We start from the raw sequence: 22,329 nt of genomic DNA on the forward strand, positions 1-22,329 counted from the left end.
GCTGCCATGTTAGGGGTTTTTCAGATAATGAACGGTCAGTCAGTGTTCTTGGAATCAACTTGCAGAGTAAACAAATATTTAGCAAAAAACCCTAAGCTGTGTGGTGCTAGGAATCTAGTGTGCAGTTTCTCGTACTACATCAATTCCCTGCTTTAGCATGAGGTTTTTAGCATCTCTCCTCAGAATGCTTCTATTACTTTGACCTTGGACTGAAGAGTGGCCTCCCCAGTTAGTTAAGTGACTGAAGTGCTGCTGACTTCAGTTCCTTGATGTACATCAATCATCCAGCTTTTAAAAGTAACTGTATCTTGCATAATTTTAAGCCTTGCAACAGTGGTTCTGGAAGGAGAGGGGGAAATAGCTTTATTTATTGCACAATCAGAGTATTATTTTTTAACACAATGTAAATTCTTTAGACCAAACATACATAAATTGTTTCTAATGAAATTTTGGGCCTAATCACTGTTCTAGGCTTCTGTGCTGTGCTTCAACCTTGCTGAACTAATTTGGTGATTTGAAAACAATACTTAGTGATTTTCTTTCACCTACCTGTGGCTGTTACAGATGTACAGTTCCTTTTAAAAACAAGGCAGGCTTGGGTCTGGCTACTTCTAACATACTTGCTCCCAGATTGTAATTTCAGATAAGAATACAGTTCTTCCAACCTTTACTTAATGTGGTGATTTGCTTTTGCACTCATGCCATTATGGTGTGAAGAGCAAAGAGTCTACATTAAGAATCCAAACTCCAGTGTCCTGTGGTGCAAGACAGCACTGCTGCTCCAGGGGTAACTGGCTGCCCAGATGTGGGGTCAGTGGGCTGCTTAATCCTCAGATACTTGGGGTTTTGTTACAAATTCTGAGCAACAGGTTTCTTTTCCAGAGGTAAAGCCAGGTGCCTTCATGTTTGAAGTTAGGAGGTTATATTCTAAATGTGTTAGAAGCTCATAGTTACTGAGAAATAGTAGAATAGTCTCTCTTGTTGATATTGATTTCTGTAAATAAACCAATTTTAAGTCTTGCACTGTAAATGTTAAATAATCTGGTGCTTATATACAACTTCATAATTTCAAATTGTTTTTGCTATTACAATATTTCAGCTTTTGAAACAACCAAAATTATTTAAGATATGGTAAATTTATACAAACTAACTGAAGGTGCTTTTACAGTAAACTAGACTTAGAAACTCTTCCTTAATAGGTTTTTGTTCATATGCATTTATAGCAATAGTGTAGTCAAGAATGGAAGTAGGCTAAATGCTAGTATTTGCACTGTTCTTAATCCCGTATGTAAGCACTGATAGATGCAGTAGTATTTGTGCTGTGTGTGCATTTCACTATTTCATGTAGCTTGTGAACTTAAAAGGAAGTCAACATTAAACAACAATGACATTGGCCATATTCAAGATTGTACCAGAGGAACTCTTCCAGATTGGCAGCAGTACAATAAAACGAAATACTTAGGGTTTGTCTTTCCATTGAAAATGTTAGGTTCAGCAGGACTTAACTTTTTGTACAGATTCAGCTTTACAGAAACCCTTATCTTGAAACTGTTCTCAGCTCTGGCTGCTTTTGGGAAGTCAAAAGTGTCTTTGAGTCCTCCTTCAATTCTTCCAGGAAAAAAAAAGCTTCCTTTTAAGTAACTGTTAACATTTCACAGAGTACAGAATGTTTAAATTTGGAAAGGTCTCTATGGATTTTACTGAAAACAGAGTATTTTGTAATTTCTAAGCATTTATATTGTTGATCAGAAGAACTAGCTTCTTGTTTCCAGTATGGGTTCAGTGCCTTTAAGAAAATGATTACAGCTCATGGAGCATGAATCATTTTAAAATAAGGCATTCATAGCTTTTTAAGAAAACACATCCTGCAAACACATTTCCAATGGTGAGAAGAACTTTGCAAATTTTTTAAGCATGTTTGATCAAAATTACTAAACTGTGGGGATGAAATTTGTATCTTACTGGTTGGGTACATAATTTTGTTATGCAGAATATGTATGGAAAACCGCATGATTAAGAGCTCTCAGCAAATACTTCTCACACCAGTAGTTGCATCAGAACTTTACTGTGTTTGCATGGCACTGCGCTATGTCGAAATTTAACTTCATCCCTGAGGAGCAATTTAGCTGGGTTTGCAAGGCACTTTTACCATTAAAAAGCAAAACAGACCCCCCCCCCCCAGAAGGAGGTGTGGCGTTGTTAATTCAGGCAGAATGCTCGATTGGTGTTCATGTCCCAGGATCCGGACTTGGGTATTGCTTCCAACCGATGACACTTTTCAGGGCAGCACTGCATGCCTCGCAGAAAACAGGAGCCACTGCTTTGTGGTGTGGCTCAGGCATGAAGAGTTATGTCTTCCTCCTGTTCGTTAAAGCTCAAGAACTCAATCTGTTTTTCCTCTGTGTAAATGGCACATCGCTGCTCATTAAGTAGAAAGTTCATACAGCTAAAGAGTTAAAATCATTACGGATTTTATACAACTTCCATTATGTCCTTTTGAAGGAAGTTTGCATTAGTCAACTCTTCAATTGTATTAAGTAGAATCTGTAACTACCTGTAACATCTACTGTACTGATGATTGTGATTTTGTTTGTTATAAATTGATTCAAAACTGAAGCACACCATTTAGGAGACTATGACTAAGTTAACATTTTCTTCTATATTGTTATTTTTTCCTCTGTAAAATTAAATTACTTTATAAATAAACATATTGAAGTACTGAAGTATGAATATAAGAATTGCTGGTCATTGTGGAATGTGATGCCTCTGCTGCTGGCACAAGTTATTCTTTCACTGCAGAATGTTTACGTGTTGCCTTAAGCCAGCAGTGATTATATCTCCTCTAAGCCAGGAGAGGGAGTATTTTTTAAAGTCAGCTGTAAAGGTGGATGCCATTCAACACAATGGAAAAAAAAATAAAATGTGTTAGACAAACTGGAGAAAGGAAGTGTGTGAACTTCAATCACTGCTTTTAGAATATTTATGTAATATTATTTTGTTTTCTTTTTGTTTTGGTCCATATAACTTGTTATTAAAATAACTGGATGTGTGGTAACATTTTCACATTCACCCTTCCATTTCCATAAAGTGTTCATTGAAGATGTAGAGGGTACTGATGTTCTTGAGCCCAGCTAAAACCTATGTCCAGATCTGAGTTCTTAACAACTTTTCATAGCTCTTTTAAGTGAACTTTACTGACAATGTCAAACCATCTCCCTCAGCAACATAGCATGGAGATGAGATATCTTTGTGCCAAGGTGTCTTTAGGCAGTCCCACTCAACAGTAAGGTGACAAGCCATGGTGAAACAGCTCCCAAGGCAAAGAAACAGCATTAGAAATTTATTCAGAATATAAGAACATTTGTAAAATAAGTATTATAAATGCCTCTGTATAAATAAATGCAGTTTTTACAATTCTATATCAAATGAACACAAAATAGCTATTTTACAGCTTGGAAACTAAAAGGTAGCAACACATTTAAAGCTAATTCAGAAAGGTGAAAAGTTTCTAAAGTTACAATGCATGGTGCAGTATGCAGGAGGAGAATACTAATTAAACTAGTAAAGCATGACATGAATGCAAATTTAGTCACATGTGCTTTGCAAAAGCTAACAGTACATTCAAGCTGGTGAAGATTTATACATCACAGAATTTTTTAAAAAAAGTGAATTTTTTCTGAGTACTCTGTGAAATACAAAGTTTCATGCACTCTGGTGACTTCAGAAAACTCAAAAGAAGTCCAGTCATTAATTAACGAATGGACTTAGGTTGACAAGAATCACCTCTTTTTCTTGCTTTTCAAATGTATTATTTCTGCAATAAGCGTTAATAGTTAAGTTGCTGTAACTCACGGTGCACTGCACGCTCAGGTATTTCTGGTGTGCTGGTACTTCAGAGTTGCATAAAAGGAGTTTGAGGGTTTTTTGGCATTTTTTTGTGAGGGTTAGTGCCATTTTAATGGGGTACACTGGAGCTGAAGCTGATTATCACTAATGAACAGTTTTCACAGTAACATCATACCTGTGACCACTTTCCAGTTGATCCTTTCCACTATGCTAACAAATGATGCAGTAGCTGCTTGCTGAGACAAATAAATCAACTGGTGGTCTGGCAAGCTATGGCTACTGCTGAGGCTGGATGGTACCAGTGCTGCTTTTTCATCTACAACCCTTATGGGGAAAAAAATGGGAGTGGTTTACATTTACTGATGATTTATAATTTATTCTAATGCACGTCTAGAGCACAGTTGGCATGGAAGATTTGTGCTAAATGTAGAGAAATAATCAGCAAATTGTCAGGTCTGGAAAAAACACTGAGGCTGCAGCTTTTTATACCTCTGTGTAAGAGTATCTGAATTTTTTTATGGAAGAAACTCTTCTGTGCTGAGGGTGCAGAGGCAACATCTTCCACTGGCCCAGGTTGCCCAGAGGAGTTGTGTCTGCCCCATCCCTGGAATGTCCAAGGCCAGGTTGGATGGGGCTTGGAGCAGGTCCAGTGGAATATGTCCCTGCCCGCAGAAAGGGATTGCAACAAGATGATTTTTAGGGTAGTTTCCAACCTAAACCGTTCTGTAATTCCATTAATCTAAATAGGGGTGAAAAAATGAGCTAAGAGACAGCCCAGTGCAGTATAGTTTCTGTCCTCTCCAGTGAAGGGTATTTCACATGGACATTCTGAGGTGACCTCAAGTCACATGGGTGTTTCAGATGCTGAAAGACAAAAGTGTAACTGCATTTTTGCCACAGCACATGCTGGATACTTTCCTTTGTGATTCTTCAAAACGAGTGCTCAGCTACCACTGAACCTGATGGCAAACCCCCACCCTCCTGGGCATGAGAAAATTGGGTCAAAAGGGGAAACACCTTAGAGAACTGCTAAGCAAAACCACAAAGACAGAAGAAATCAATGTGCCTCCTCCCTCAAGAGATTCATTTGCAGTAATTTCTAGTGACATTATAAATTAAGAAGTGCAATTATTCTGAGAAAGAGGACTGATCAAAACCAGAACATGACTACCTAAAAATTTTGAAATCAGCATTATTTTAATTTGCTGTTGCAATCAACCACATGGGATGCTGGCTTTGTGGATGATGTACTAGACTCGAGAGAAGTAGGAATGACTCTACTACTCTAAGGACAGAAGACAACAGCAGCTACAGTAGTAAGAGATGGAAAACCAACTGCTACACTTCCAGATGTAACCAAGACTTAACAATAATGCCATATTCTGAACACGAATTCCCACAACTATGTTATCTGACCTAACCCAACAGTAGACAAAAAGAGTCCTCTAAAATATTCCCTTAGTACTAGTAATGAGAGGAATAAATGAGAAAAGTTATCATAATTCTAAATATCCTAGTAAAAAACTTGAGGTGCAACTCAACATGTAAAGCAAAAACAATAAACATCTCCTGAAATCAGATTCACTGAAAATCAGCCTGGAAAATGCAAAGCAAAGGCATAACACAGCAGCAGGCTAACACAGTGAATGGACTATAGCTTGGCTTTTTAAAACACACATGAAGATTTTTAACGTACTCTGTCAAAAAAAGAAAAAGAAAAAAAAAAAAAAAAAGGAAAAAAAAAAAAAAAAAAAAAAAAAAAAAAAAGTTAATTCTGAATGTAACAGGTGCTATGGCAGACTCCTGTATTTTGACCCCTACAGAAATCAACCTGATCCCCATGATTTGCTTAATGTTCATTAACCTAACAGGACAAAATTTGCACTTCAGTCACTTTGATAATACAGTAATACGTGATTTAAACAAGTGAATGTTAGCAGTAACAAAAACTAACCTAAGAAAGCTGTAAGACTTCACCATTCACATTCGGTTTGTGGCTGGATATCCATACATCTACACATCTATAATTTTGTGCCTATGTATTCAATATTAAACAGGTACATTACTTAAGTACCCCTTTTTGGTCAAAAAAAAGTATAAAAAGAAGACATTCCACCTCTTGATCACAGTAAGCTGTAATAAGCACAACACACATGACAAAAATGGCCCAGCTTCTTAAAGAAAATCTTGGATATAGTGTATATCTCAAGAAAAAACAACTTTTTCTACAAAGTAGTTGCAAACACCATGCAATATAAATACCAGGAGGTCTTCTGTAATTTCTTACTCACCCTTGGCACAGACTGTGTGGCATGGTGAAACCCACAGCCTTTGGCCCTCTTATGCAATGTAAGAATTACACTTTTATCATCATTCTTAGAGATGCAACTATGCTTTCTTGGCTTTTTCCCAAATCAACAGGAGTTTCCCCACCTGACCTGCACTGTGAGCAGCAGAACTGCAAGCAGGGCACAAAGAAAAAGCCAGCCAGGCTGTCATACCCACTCTGCAGCTGCCTGTTTGGTGGTGTAACCACAGCAGCGAGTAGCGAGTCATGAGGGTACAGTATGGACTTGTGTCAGAGAGAGCTCTGGGACTGGGAAAACTTCCACATGACCTCCAAACTACCCAAATGAAAACCTCTTAACATGAATTATTCTGCTGTGTGACACTGTCACCCATGGGCCATTGATAAAATGGAAGAGAAGCTGTATGAATACAGACATAACAACACAGACAATGTACACAATTATAGCATGATAATTCAGGCACTGCCATTTTACATTATGAAACAGTCATTAAGGTTAACACTTTTATTATCCCCATAATACCTCTCTGGGATCTCAGAGAAGGAGCTTTTAAGTTTGTCAGTATTGACAATCAGAGTTTTTAACATTTGAAGCTACCTAAAAGTCAACCTCCAAAAGAAAGAAAGTTGTAATGGCACTAAGCATCCTTTAAAGAGATGCACTTAAAGTGAAGTTTCATTGGTGTGTGGTCTGGAGTTCTCTTCTTCCAGTAAAGCTATTCTTTGTTTGAGCATTCTTACTTGGGTTTCATGTCTCTCCACCATGGCCATCATTTGTGATTCCAGTTTCTTCAGCTTATTTTGATGCTTTTTCTTTGCTTTTTCATAAGCTGCTACCAAGTTGCTGTTAAAAACACAAGGCATACAAGGTAATTTAAACAGGCTTGTTTCAGAGTAAGCGCTACAAAAAATCTACCCCAAAGTCCCACCCTCAGGGAACTTCAAAGGCTGGCTACTGATCCCCTTCCCAAAATTTACCAGTGCTTTAAAATGGATTAGATCCAAACCTTTCTGATCCAACCCAGATCAATGCTAATGTCTGTGTATTTCCTGGAAGAAGCACACACCTTTTCCAGTGAACTGGTAAAGAAAAACTAAACATGGTTCAAAGAGGCAGATGGAGGTTGCTGTTGATGACCTCTCATACCACTTCTTATGAGTCAAGATACCGCAGCATCAGATGTGATTTATAAAAACATTGCATGGCCAGAATCTGCTTAGAAAGTTAAGGACTGATTTTGCATTTTTCATTTTAAAAAAGTAAGATTTACATTCAGAGGACAGCATCTTGTGCTGATTTGCTAGCTGCTGAGTAGCTTCTGTGCCTCCACCTTGACTGGGTTGGAAAGCTTGAGATGGGTGCTGCTTCTCACCACAAAGGCTTTTAAAATTCATTTGTGAGTCAGAGGGCAGCTGCAGTCTACCATATCCAAATACAGTACAAGAAAAATGCCCTGAGTGAGCAACGGAACTTAGGTGTGATTATCCAAGACAGTTTATTAATGAAGAGGTTGGAGCCAAAGAAAAGGGAGCAGTTAAAAACTAAGTAACAGATTCATAAGTCTTTGTTTGTTTGTTTGTTTTTTACATTATACAATCACTAGTAGTAACTCAATTGAGATTAACCTACTTCCCTGCTTTCTGTTCTTAACTCTGTAGTTGTCAGTGGCCTACATGGGAAGTTTATACCTCCCCTTTCTCTAACTATAACCCTGGAGTGTCAACACGTGGACAGAATGTGAGGGTCCCGAAACATCTCATTAAGGTAAGTGGAATATTAATGTTTTGCAAGAACAAAGTGAAAATAAACCAATAGTGCATTCATCTGCAGGTAGATCCTTTACCTGTTTGCCCTTTTAAGGTCATTAACAAATTCTGCAGACTGCTGATGTCTGATTTCACTGCTCTTTGTGAGTCTCTCCAAAGCACTCACTAACTCCTGCACTCTTGCTTTCAGTTTCTTCTCCCTGGATCAGGAGAACAGGAGGTAGAAAACTATTTTCAAAACAGAAATAGTACTTCAGCTTGGAAGTGTATCAACAATTGTCCTGTGCTGGGTTGACATGCTGAAAATATTTTCCTTACTATTACTAGGATAATACAAGAGGTAGTTCTTACATTAAACTTTTCCAAAGATTGGTATTTATAACATTCACCATTTTAGAATTCAGGATCAGAGAAAGAGCAAACAAAAGAGTAAAATAACTTCTCTGGTATATCATGATGCTGTATGCATTGAATCACACTAAGAAATAAGATACATAAATAGCTAATATAGTTATCCATAATTACTTACCAACTCTGAACCAAAAGCTAAATACATGAAGTGTGACAAAATGGAAATAAGGTATCTTAAACATTTTCACATTACAAGTCTCTCTATGAGGGAAAGAAAAAGTGAACAAGATAGAAGTTCTGGGCAGGAGCAAGCATTACAGCCAGGGGATTAAACTGGATTTAAAAAGCATTTCCCAGGTAATCACATGACACGAGGCAGGTGCTTCTTCCTGGGGAGCTCCCTGCTCCAGAGCTGATGGCTGATGCCTGCTCAGCCCACTCCTACACAAACACGGGACTGTTCCAGGAGCTCTTCTCTGTGACCCAAACTCTGCACAGATAGCCCAGAGAAAATTTGGAAGGGGGGAGGGGGGGAAAGAAGAAAGGGGGAAAAAAAAAAAAAAAAAAAAAGGTTTTAAGAATGATACGATGATATGGAGAGCTGGGCTCAACGGGGACACAGATTTTGCAGCATCAAATCATCAAATCTGCCATGTGGGAACTTTGTGTGTTTACATGGAGTCTGTGCTTTGCTGCCTAGAACCACTCTGCAGTGACCCACCTCTCTCTCCTGCTTTGGTGCTGCTACATGAGTACACTTGTTTTCACCTCAATAAAGAGACAACTGCCAGCTCCCATATAAGCCCTTGGAATGGATACCTTGAAGTTTGTGAAAGCTTCCCTATCTCTGCAGAGACCACAGGGATCCTCCTGGAATCCCAGCTCAACAGCCTGCAGTTCCGAATAAGACCTGGATATGGCAGCCTTTTATCACTGGAGAGAGGGACAGCGCCCAGCTCCAGCAGCAACAGAAGGGCTTTCACGAAGTCAGCTGGGGAAATATTCCAAGTTAGAAATCTATCCAAACAGACTCCAGCGCTGGGTTATCAGCCAAATTAAAAAGGATATAAGAGGGTCCTTGTTGATGAAGAATCATCAGTATTCTTTGTACGTCCCTTCATTGAAGGAACACGCCCTCTGCTTTCAAGTAATGCAATCCTTCTCCCTTGCAGTTAGAAGTTCACTGCCATCCATCCCAAATGTAAATTTTAATTTTTATATTCTATCTCAGCAGTCAGAAAGGCTCAGCACAGTCTACAGGCAAAATCTGTTTTGTGCAAAGAAAACAGGAAGAAATAAGAAATAGAGAGCACAAATAAGAAAAGATCAGATGTGGCAGAGGCCAGACCCTAATGCATTTGTGGCACTGCACTACTGATGTGACAGAACAGAGTAAAATGTGACTGTAACACAGTAAATTTGTGCTTCTCTGATCCAATGGTTGCTACATCCAGAGGCTCTGGGGAAGGCTCAGTAGCACCATTTTCAGCATGACAACCTAGTTTGAACAGCAATTCCAGTGGAATAAACAGACACAGTGTTTACATAGGCAAAGGAATCGCAAAATTGTGTGAGGTTGATTTAACATCATGTCCAAGAAAAGGTATCACTGAGGAAACGCTGCACACAGTGCCATGTGAAAGAGCCCTGTAGAGCCACAGTTCACTGCAGCTGAACTGCTTCACACACACCTGTTGAAATAAAAGCTGCGTGGTAAAGAAATACAGTGGAAAGACTTTGAGGACCTTTCCATGCATGGTAAAGTTTGGTTGCTATGGTGATTGTTACCTGATAAAACAGTATCACCTTTTGTCTGTTTTTCACTCACACCATTCAACCAGCTCTGTTCAGGCCGAACCCAGCTAAACATCAAGCTGTATTTCTTTACATTTGGTCTAAAACATCCTTGTCTTGCTGCTTGTCAAAGACACAGAGCCAGCAGAGTGGTAAGCACCCTGTTCAAGCTACGTAAACAACTTTCAGAGTTCTGAACCTTCTGAACCAGGAAACAGTGGGTAATACTTCAAATCTATAGATGACTCAAATTTACACTAGCATCAGTAAAATATATGTATTTCTTTTGGCTTTTCAGGGATGTCTTCAAGTCAGTGAAACAGCACTAGATAATACCTACTCAACCTTAATCTCATGGAAAGCAATTGGTTGTTTGATTGCATGTACTGAAATGTCTCAAAAATCTGAAAAAACCAACACATTAGGATCTACTTTTACACTCTTTTACAATTTTAAAACTGCTTATCTAAATATCTTTGCTTCAAGAGACATTTCAGAGAACAAATCACACCTGAGGAGCCACACACAGCAGCAACAGTAAAGGCAGAGCAAACACCTTGGTTTACTCTGGGAAATGAAGATGCACTGGGTTAATGACTATTACACACTAAAACATGTAAAGTTTTCCCCAGGGTGCTGCATCTTCTGTTTGAGCAGCAGCAGAGAGACCTCAGAGCTGTACGTCACAGGCTCGTAAGAACCCCATGCTTCACAAGGGTGACTCCCCCTGCTTCCCTCAGTTTCTATCACTGACCACCTCCGTTTGGTCAGAAAGAACTGTCCACACTTGTTTCTCTTCAGAACTGATTGCATAGTTAGGCAGTGAATAGGAGCTATACTGAATCCTGAGGTGTTGTCCTAAGGGGATTTCCAGCACCACAGCACTTTGCTGACTGCAGGATGTGAAAAATCAGCCACTACAGGGCTTAATATGTCACAATATTTTCAATATTGCATATGAACCACGTCTCTACAATGAGAACACGTCAAAGCTGCAAACCAGGGATAGAACTGCATTTGATGTGACAGACATATGCAACATCCTACTGATGTAGGCATAGCCTGCTGCTGCCAGACAGTCTTCCAGAGTCCAATGTCTAAACTGCCATGGAAGCAGACACATCAAACTCACACTGCTATTGTGCCCCAGGGGTGTAAATATGGACCTCTGTGTATCCCAAGAAAGTACTTATCTCTGTATTTTGATGGGAAGGGGGAAGGAGAAGTGAGTGTTTTTCAGCGAACACAAATTCTGTGAGCTCCTGACTCAGACTCTATTGGACTGCAGAAGTCCACAGAGCTCCTTATACCAACAGCTCCTCCTTCAAGTGGCTACTGCAAGCTGGGGCTGCAGAAAACACAGCCACGACACTTCATGTGCACAGAGAAAATGAACAAGTATTCCCAGAAGAGGGAACGAGCCTATGATCGGAGGGCATGGCTCACTTCCAGCACAAGGGCTTTCTGCTGCTGAGAAGTCAGCTGGAGAAATCCCTGACTGCTCCATTTCCAGGGAAAAGCTCAGAATGAGTGTATTCACAGCCTACAGCCTACAACATCTGCTAAAAACACTATTTTCAGTGAAATGTCTAGTATGCTGGTAATAAAGGCTTTTGTTTGGTATTTTCACAATCAAAACACTCAGTGGACAGTTTCATAGTGGTTTTCAAGGGCTTTTTGTTTCAGGATGGCTGAATAGGAAGGTGCTAACTGGTGTTCTCTGGTTTCAATGCTACCACTTTGGACAATAGGAAATTCTGTCAGGGCCATAAAGGAAACTGTTTCTGTCAATTTGGCCTCCACACACTGACACCATGTTTGGCACACTGCAATGTAAGCAAGGTCGTGAGCACCTTGTATTTTCCCTCCTGACTAGGCTTTTCCAGACATGTTCAGGTTTCATGTGCTAGAAGTCTTCCCAGATTTTCCTGCTCTTGCTGATTTCACTGAAAATTCCCCAGTGCTGCAAACAAGAAGCTGCTCTTCTCTGGCACGCAGAAAGTTGATTTTTCTGCCCTTGGCTTGAAGTGCACCCAGCTAACTCCCCTGCTTATGAAAGTAACAACTACCACCCCTCTGCCCTGGGGTCAAGAACACCACAGCTCTTGCCAAATCTGAAGCAAAAGAGGAACAATGAGGTTTCTCCAAATGAAGAGGTGAGAAACTTTCCCACAGCCAGGCAGAGAACTCTTGTCATCCCTAGGGCACATCTTCTTACTCATCAAAAGAGATCTGCTGTGGGCAGATCCCTTCAAATCCTGGCTCCCCCTGAGGAGTGGGATGACACGGTTCAGCCCAGCACCTGCCCCTGAGCTCTGCAGGCACAAAGCCCTGATGCAGCAGCACCAGCAGCAGCCAGCCCAGGGGAACAGAATTCCTGGCAGAGCTATCCATGCTGGAAGAGCAGCCCCAGGCCGCGAGGGTGTGGGGAAGGGGAGGGAGGGAAGGCACTTCCTGCACGGTCCACAGCTATCTGCGAGGTACTCTGCTTTGAAGAGAAGGCACACATCTCCCATTCTGCACTCCACTCCTACTCCTTCCCTGATATCCTCCTGTTGGAGTGCGCCCGGCACCACCCCTCCCTCCCCTCTCTGACTTTTCCAGTCGAACAGAGTGACACATGATTGCTTTCCTAGGCACCTGACTCCTCTCAGGAGATAACAGCTGGACATTTAAAAGGAATACAGATAAATTCTCTCTTCATCAGCTAACTCTAGCTCTTCATCAGCTAATTCTCTCTTCATTCTTTTCATCTAAACTAACATCTTACAGGCTGGCATGCAGAATCCCCAGGCTAATTTGAATGCACAATGCACGCTTGCCTCACTGGTCTGGCTTGGCCTGCTAAGGGAAACAACCAGAATATAATAAATGTTTTAAAGAGGCAATAAAGCAACACTACACAAATGCCAAGAGAGCTACCCTCTTCAAATGCCGTGTCTCCCTGGCTCACCTGCTGAAGCACCACCTGTGCTTGCCAGCTACCTGTGTACAGGAGGCCTTTTCCAATTGCAGAGGTGACAGAGGGTGCTTCAAAAACCACTTTGCTGGTGAAAAATACTGTACTGCTTTTTTTGCTGATTGCCAAGATGCTCAGAACAGATCTCAAAAACTGTAACACAGTACCACAGATGTGTTACACCACCTGCAGTGGGGAGACAGGCCAGGTGTGGTCCTGAAGCAACATACTGGCAGCAAAAAGGGAGAACAAGCCCTGAAGGGAGGCAGCAGCATGCCTGCTACATTCACTGCTCAAACCTCCCACCCAGCTTTGTTAGCCCAGCCTGGAAGCTCTCCAGACCTGGAGCTATTTGGAGCTCTCTGTGATGATTATATCGAAGAGCACAGCAGTTCAGCAGTTCAAATGGTGCTAAGAATGACTTACTCCGTGTCAAAAATGGCAAAAAAAAGACAAATTATGGTTGTCTGTGAGGCATATGGTAAAAATAGTTACTCAAGGTGCTTTCTAAGGAATCTGTCCCTGCTATCACCATGAGTAATTTCTCTTGTGAGAAGGTTTCTCTTAGTGCGGCTCTCCAGAGGGATTTCCCCAGACAGGCCATGCCTTCTGAAACCCCCCTGGAAGCCAAGGGGAAACCACAGCAGGATACTGCACAGTCACAAAGAAGAGACATGTGGATGACTGCAAGCCATACTAGTGTCTGGCTTTCAAATGCTTCAGAGCTTCTTATCTCCTCATTTAATCGATGTGGTAATTGGAGAACAGAAATAAGCAAACACTGACATGACAGAAAGCAGCCAAAGACACATCAGTAGGTCCAGAACACAAACCTGTCTCTCTCCCCCTACTTTTATCTGCATGTTTGTCCTGTACTTTGTTCAAAGAAAAGTCTAAAGAGTAATTTTAAATATGAATGGCTATGATGTGTTTTAGACATTTCTATTTCCATTTCTGAGACAGCCTTACTGTGCTCAGCATAGGCCTGAATTTCAATGATGAAATTTACTGACTGCTGCTATCATGAAACTAAGGTCAGCCCTTGAAAATATGCAAGCTTAAAATGCCATCACGTGGAGTTTATGGAAATTTAAAATAAAGGAAAGTGGCTTGATTTCTCCCTCACTGACATTGTGTCAGGAAGTAGTCACTGCCATGCCTTGGCCTAGTTTTCTATTGAAATGTTTGCTCTCTGAAAAGAAGTGGACGTAAGAGTGCAACAAACATTGTACTGTCTCAATAGACACCAGGAAGTTATGGCAATAGGATTTGTTTTTTATGTCCTACTAGAAATACCTGCAGCTTCCACTCCAGAGAGGTGGGACCACAGCTCTGGGCAAAATGTACCTTTTGTTAACAGAAGAAAAGCTCTTTGCCAGTCCTACTGATAACTACTCATTTCCCCTCTCCAAAGTGACTTCACAATTAGTAGCATCATTCACTACATTATATCTTAGTTTAGAAGTCATCAGGCATGGTAAATAAAAAGTTCCTTTGCAGTGTTGCCAGATGGAAAGTCACTCTTTTGTGAAGGAGATACTGAAACATGTCTAGACTGACACGATTCATGTAATCCTGCACAACCATCAAGGATAATAATTTTGTGCCAAATGATGATGCAGCTGAGGTCTGAACAGTCAGTCTAGTTACAAAGTGTTTTGCCTGCCATGGTCCTTGCCTAGTACTGCTAGATCCTTCTTGACCAAGCATTTTAATGATTTATAAATGATTCTCTAAATGTATGAATAAAATACAACCCTACGCAGACAGAAAAGATATCAGCAGCTGGAAATACAAGCATAGATCACAGGAGCACCTCAACCATCAAAACATTTGTATCAAGGCCTAGGGAGAGGAAGAAGCTTCAGTCTTGCCAGCTTGGCCATTTTTCACAGAATGAAAGAAAATAGTAGAAGAAAATACCAGCTCTATCATCATTATCATCAGCCTTCTAAAGCAGAATGGAATTCTTACTGCCTCCCTCCTGCCACTTGTAATGCATTTACCTGCATTAATGCATAACCTGGTATATGTCTACTGAGTTACAAACTCATATAAGTCATGTACAGTGCTCCCTGCCCTGCCCCAGCAGAAGAGAACAAACCAGTAAGGAAGAGAACTCATTTAAGGTCTTCCCTCAGAGACTGCATCATGTGTCTGATTTTGCGGTATTCAACCAAATCTTGTCTTATAAAACTGGCCTCTGGCACAATCATCAAGGTGTCAGCACCAGGCCATGAGGCTGCTGAGAACACATTCCTACCCTCTCAAGAGTAAGAAGCCTGCCAAGAAGGCTGTTTATGGATGTGTCAGACTCAAGAAAGAAGAGGCTTTGTGCCCATTAAAGCACTTCATCATTCCATTAAGAAAAGAGAGAGGGAAAACCAAAACTGTTAAAGGCTCTGGCAGAAAGTGTTTACGTTTGGCTGGAACAGGATATGTCTGAATTAGTAAGCTTAGCCTGCAACACCAGAAATTGGTGTAACAGATGCAGCTTTAACCACATAGGACTTTAAGATAATTTACATTTCTCCCAGTTAGCATAGTGACCACGTAAAAACAAGTGAATTCTGTAAAAAGCTGGTAAGCAGGAGTTTTAATGCTGAGCACTACTACAGGAAATCTTGACTTTTCTAGAACAAATATGTTATGACCCAATAGATGAAGAACTACTTCTGCCTTGAATTTCTGCTGATGGGCACTACCAACAAAAGTTTCACAACGCGCTACTGGATTCCAGATTTACGAAAATATCCACATCTGCAGAGAGAAGCTAGCCTGGCTCTGTGGATGAGACTGTTCTGCTGCATGGCCATTTGCAGACTATGAGCAAATAAATGCTTCCAAACTACACCAAAACCCAAACTGTAACTATGTCCTGCTGTTTTATTTGGGTTTCACTCTGTTTCAATTAACTGAAAAGAACCTGACAATTTAACAACAGCAGAAGGACAGAATGGGAAAGTAGCAGAGGGGAGAGCAGCCAGAGCTTTAGTCTTTGTAATGATGGGATAAGAAGGGGACAGGAAGTAGGGCTGCTGATCGATATCACACACTCTGATAAACAGACTCAAAAACCAGTGGATTTCTGCCCCTATCTTTGCAGCTGTTGTCCCCTGAACCAGTGTCTACTGCCTGGAGAAACAACAGGGAGGACCAATTGCAGGACGTATGCACCAATTGTAACCAGTCCTGAAACACTCCTGAATGCTGGCATTTAGATACTGCCTCTGGACCCCAGAGCATGATATGCACTTGTTTCACATCTCCCTCCACCTCTGCCTTTCAGCAAACACAGCTACTGGGACTAATACCTTAAATTTTGTATTCTGGTCCTACTTCCTTGGCAGGTGAGGAGGATGCACTTGCAGAGGAGAAAGGACTTTGATCAACTTTAGAATTCTTTTGTGGATTTGTGATGGTCTAAATATCACTGTGATATTTGAGGGCTCATTTATCCAGAACAGCAGTTAGGTTCTTCTGGTATTTTTTAGCATAGCTGCGGCTAAACAGGTTGCAGTAAGCTTTCTCCATGTCCCAGACAGACCTTCAACTGACTTGCAGAGACAAGACTTCAGGGTAAGGAGGGCTAAGCATGCAGCCTGATCTGGCTGGCACACTGATTAGGGAGAAAAATACCCTGTCCACACAGCTTGCAGGAACTGTACTTGAGCCCCATTGGCAGCAGCAATCACATTTAGTACAGCTGTATTTCCATTACACAGAGAGCCTTCACAATTTATGTGCAGTCTAATCCGATTATTTTTCTTCTCCCTTTCTGCCTGACAAACTGTACTTGCAAGGCCCTTGGCTAGAAATCCATGCTAATCAACTTAAGGCCTAGTAGATAAAGCAAAGTTGTTTTCTCTGTGTTGTCAGCAAACCACATTTCATGACTGTCGCCCTGGTTATCAAGAGTTTTCTAAAGCTTTCTGAGTTTACATTCTTGCAGAGAACTTTCTCACACAACTTTCTGTAAATAACCTATTGTTTTGCATTCTTTCATAGAGGCGGAGAAATTTGATGTACAGGTAGTTTGTCCAGTGTCGTTGGAGAGGTGGCACGTTCACCCTCCAATCCACTGGCATCTTTTGAGAACTATAAAAGATTGGAGTCAGAAAAAATAAATTAGTCTCTTCATCGTGACCAAGGCTGTGGTGCGTCGTTTTCGCTTGTGTCATCTGGTGACACATGACTATCCTCAAACTTCTGCTAACTAAGGTCATTGGCATCTTCTCAAAATCCAGGAGCAAATAACAAGAGCTGGAAGAGCAGCAGCTTGAGAGAAGGGAGAAAATGCTGGTGGAGCAGCTCACACCAGTGAGCAATGTGGGGGATACAGGGGAGGCCAATGGCTCTCTGCAATGTTTATGTAAATTACTTTGCTGATGGGTTTTATCCACCCACATACAAATGACAGTTTTGATTATTTTACCCACAGAATTTTGTTCCCTGCATCATGCAAACTAAGTACTCAGCAACTGCCAGACTACTAAGCAAATGGTATGAAATGTATTGATTCTGCAGTGGTAATGATCTTACATTTTTACATAATGCCTTTCAGGCTTAAGTGTCCCTAGGCACAGCACATGTTGCACTTAAGAAAAAAAGCACCTCAGGAATGAAACACCACAGCTGCCCGAAAGGACATTCCACCATCAAAGAAGGTGCACCAGTAAAGCAAAACACATTCTTAGCAGCATTTTGGACAGGTTCTAAATATAAGAACCAGATTAAATACCAGACAGCCATTTCTTGGTAAACGTGGAACAAGTATTGAAACAATTATCGAAACTATGAATTTCTTTGTCATTAAGTTTACCAAATAGCTGGTGAAGGAAAAACTGCTGCACAAACAAATACCTAGCTAATGTATAACTGTATTGAAAGATTAGGCTTAAAACCTGGCTGTTGATAAAAGCTGTTTGTCAAGACATCAATTTTCTCTCCCATTGGAAAGCTAATGCCTCACACAATGTCATTTGTAATTGAACTGTGGCTCCACTTACATACTCAGGAGGCAAATGGAGCATCTGAGTCATCAAAATGCCTGCAATTCCCACTCCCGTAACTCCTATCCAAGTTTTAACCTGTGGCCAGCCTTCTTAACCAAAGATCAAACTTCAAATCCTGTCTTTACTAAATGTTTTCTTTACACACAAGAAATGTGTCATGTCACTGTTTTATGTCTCATAATCTTGCCTGGTAGTGGTCATTACTGCCATTTCAAGGGTTTCTTTTATTTCTAAAATTCAACTGAATTCTGGAGAACCTCAAGGAGAATGGAGTTGAGCACCATGTGAAAGCAGCTAAAGAACAACAGCAGGAGAGAGGGGAAAATTAGAAGGACTTTGATAGTTTTCCTTCTCACAGGACAAATCTGTGATCATTCTTCAAACCACTTGAGGGTTAGAGTGAAGGCTCAGAAATAAACCTTTCCCTGGACCTACAGGACAAGTCCTGACCGTGGTGAGGGAAGCTGTGCTTACCTCCTGAGTGCATTTGTCAGCTCAGCAGTCAGTTCACTCTCATTGTATGGTCTCAGCTCAGCAAGTGTTAGTGGTGTTGCGGTGCCATCACTGCATTCCTGAGAAGGAGGAAAAGCCACCTGATTAGAAATTACTGACCATCTTAATGAGAGAATTCTGAAAACACCTTAGTTCAGAGTACCTTTGAAATGAAGGTGAAATAGACAACACAATGCTACAGCAACACAGCAGTGTATCATCATACCAAGAAATGTACTAACAGATTAATACTTGACAAATGCTTCTAAATGTTTTTAAACCACCACAGCTCATCGACTTGCAGAATTCTGCCACGGTGTGCAAAACTGCCACTGCCTTCCTTATATTTCTTTTGACACGACACATGAAACAAAGAGGCAGTGGGATCAAGAAATTTAGATGACATATTGCCAGGAGCAAGAAAGTAAGACATTATGTCTCGGTTTTTGTTTTTAAACGCATTATTGACATTTTCTGAGGACACAGCATTAAAATAAAAAAAGTTTTCCAAGGTATTTATTTCTTAATGCAAATTATTACTGCAAATGCAGCAATCTGTTTATTCTGCATTATTTTGCATTAAGGGGAGAAGAGTCTTCATTCTCAAATTGTTACAACATGACTTGGAGAAAGAGATTGTCATTACAATGCCCTAAACGCTGCATAGAAATGAGTAGTCCTATTTTCATATTTTGTGTTTATGTGAGAATGTTATTTTGCTTAGACTCCCTTCCAGTGTTTCCAGTGAGTGGCAACAGGCAAAACACATGCTCAACCACAGCAAGTTGTATATCTGGCAAGACTGGCCTTGTGGTAGTCTTCAAAACACCCTTATTTTAGCCCATGCTTAACACCAATTCTGCAAAGTCCTCAAGTCACAGCATGGAATGAACCACCTCACAACTGGGGAAGAGAGAAAAGATCTGCATACAGACAAAATAAGAGCATGATTAACATGCTAAAGACTGCAATAGGGATGGGAAAGGTTTCATTAATCATGTTTGCAACTTTGGAAATGTAGCTTGACTCCCAACCTTGCCCAGTTTGTCTCTGCTTCCGCTGCTGGTTGAGCTGAGAGATCTCATTCTCTGCTCTTTTTGTTCTTCCACTTCAGACTTCAAGTGCTCAATATGGACGAGGTAGGCCTGCTCCTGGGCCTCTCGAGTGCTCAACTTCAATTCCAAAGCCTTCTTCTCCTTCTCCAGCAGGTAAAGCTGTGCCTTGAGCTCTGCCATCTCTTCCTGTTGAAGAAACATTGTATTATCACATGCTGCTTCATGGGACTAGGTACCTAAAGGAAGATGAGGTTAAACAAGATTTTCATCCACTCTTATAGCCTAAGTGTTCTTTTCATTGAGAAAACTATCAACATCCAGATGACTTTTTATAATCACATTGCATATTTGTCAAAGACCCGTATATCTTCAGTCTGAGTAGGATGAGCCGTGCCACTCTTTTATCATCTTCAGGAATAAGCTCAGAAGCAACATTAGAATTAGGCTATCAGAGATCTGAGAGAATTGCCACAGCTGTTGAAATTTCTCTGGTTCTACTTTGTCCTTCAGAGACTATTGTCTTAAAAGCAGAAGTGTATGACTTTGTCAAACATCTCCCTAAAAGCAAGATTTCAGTTTCTTATTGATATGCAAGAATTAATCTCCCTACAGTGGAAGAGGCTGGAGAGACCAGGACCTATTCGTGCCCTGTAATACCAGCCTCTGTGGTAAAATGAGTTATGTCAAAAAGATCAACTGAGTATGGCACCATCAGATGTCCATTTATAATTTCCCTCCCCTAGGTGGCCAGAATCCCAAGTACACACAACTTGAGTTGAACAGAAAAATGCATTCATTTATTTTCTTCCCTAAATACAATTCACAGCAGATGGATACTGGTACTTGATAGAAAGAAGCTCAATTCTGAGAGCTCCTTCTTGCTTTTGACAGGGCTGTCACCTATTGTAACACAATGTCTGCTGCCTAGGGACAGACCTCTGTTTTAACATCTGTCTGACAGTGGTTGGGCAGAAGTTTAAGAGCAGGGCATGACTGCAATGACCCTTCTTTTCAGCACATGCTCCAAGACTCCTGTGAAAGGAATAACTCCTGGGTTATTCCTGAACCAGAAGGCTCTTTGTGATTAACAACACTTCAGAAATGTTTCTTGTACAGAATGCCTAGTTGTTTTCTATACCCAGAAAATCCAATATCCACAAAACCTTTCAGATAGTACTAATACATAATTTATGTTATGTGCTTAAAACCACCATTAAACAAACAAAAGACTGCCAAAACAAAACAAACAAAAACCCAACAAATATACAAACAAACACAAACAAACAAACAACCCAGAATCATGTTTCCACTGTTTAGCTTTGCCCTTGGTCACTTAATGGGTGAATACTAAGTTCATGCAGACATTTTCTGTATTACATTTCTCTTGTTCACTGTGTAAACACCTCTGAAAGACAGAAGTTTCTTGTTGTGTGGCCAGCCTAGGAACAAGTCACTATTTATTTAAAAACAAACAAACAAACAAACAAAAAACCCACAACCTAAAAAAAACCCTAATCACAAAAATAATAGAGGCATCTTGCTTTATTGCTCAAAAATAATGCTGTTCATATTTTAGCCATTATTAATCAATGTTATACAAAACGAAATCTTTACATGTATTTAGACAAAGTTTTTATGCTGAAGGGAATCTAAGTTCCTACCAAAAATCTACTGTCTGGATTAAGAGTAAGCAGTGCACATAGGTGTATCACAGTTACTACAACCATTACTGGCTTATTCAGAACCACACAGAAATAGAATCCGTATCTTAAAAACCCTGAGGGGCTTGGAAAGGTTTGTATGAGCTTTAAAGTCATTGATTTATTCATCTGTGTGTTTGTGAACTGAAGGTTAGAAGCACAACCAGTTTCATTCAATGTGGTTTACATGAATTTAGATGTTGGGCAAACTTACCCTTAATTGCTTCTGTCAACAGTAAAAAATGTAAATAACACTGATAAATAATGATGGGGAAATTTTGTTACAGGAGTTGAACTGGATAGTCTGATATACTCAAGTGTATGCATTTAACTTCTTAAGTCTCTACTTCTAAAACCATTAATCTACTTAGACTTCTTAGTGAAGGCTGAGAAGAAATTTGAACAGAGTATTTTGACACTTGTATGAATAAAAGATACTTTCGGCTGTCTGTGTGGGATGGTCATGACAAGATCTTTCCTGGCTAGAGGATGAATCCAGGCAAATTCAGCCCAGAAATAAGGGACATTTATTTCCTAAAATAAAAAGGTGAATTTATTCACTACAACAATGAATCTGTGGAACAGGTTTTTCTCATCATGCAAAGATTTTAACTTATTTAATTTTCAAAATTTTAACTTATTTTAACATATCCAAACTCAATATTAATTTGACAATCAATGTGTAACTCCTTTATTTATGAAGACAGTAAATTAGATCATCATATATGAATTCAGCAGTTTGCATCCTGTCCCAGAAGATATATCATGCACCTCCCATATGTTAGTTACTTTTCTCATGTCAAAACAATGTGACTTGGAAATAAAGAAGCAAAAAAAAAAAAAAAAGCAGGGGAAAATTTAAAAAGCTTGTGTCAGCCAGTGTCTTACAGAGGCTCATAGAGAAGGAACAGGAGGGAACTGAAAGGCTGATGATGGTTAAAAATTTGATTGCAGTTGAGGATTGTGGTATGGACCCATGCAATGTGTGAGGCAGAGGGGTAGCAGCCATTTTGGGAAAATTCAAGTAGCTCACGTTTACTTA

General features: G+C 40.3%; 1 protein-coding gene across 1 annotated transcript in view; it reads right to left on the reverse strand.

Annotated features, from left to right (window-relative positions):
• Positions 1-3,325: 3,325 nt before the first annotated feature.
• MCC (MCC regulator of WNT signaling pathway) overlaps positions 3,326-22,329 on the reverse strand; it is a 189,553-nt gene continuing 170,549 nt past the window's right edge. The window contains 4 exon segments of the mRNA XM_054004021.1: positions 3,326-6,998; positions 7,999-8,121; positions 18,515-18,612; positions 19,567-19,773. Coding sequence (XP_053859996.1) covers positions 6,818-6,998; positions 7,999-8,121; positions 18,515-18,612; positions 19,567-19,773 — 609 coding nt within the window. The 3' untranslated portion in view covers positions 3,326-6,817.

This window comes from Vidua macroura, chromosome Z (assembly GCF_024509145.1).
Source record: "Vidua macroura isolate BioBank_ID:100142 chromosome Z, ASM2450914v1, whole genome shotgun sequence".
NCBI lineage: Eukaryota > Metazoa > Chordata > Aves > Passeriformes > Viduidae > Vidua > Vidua macroura.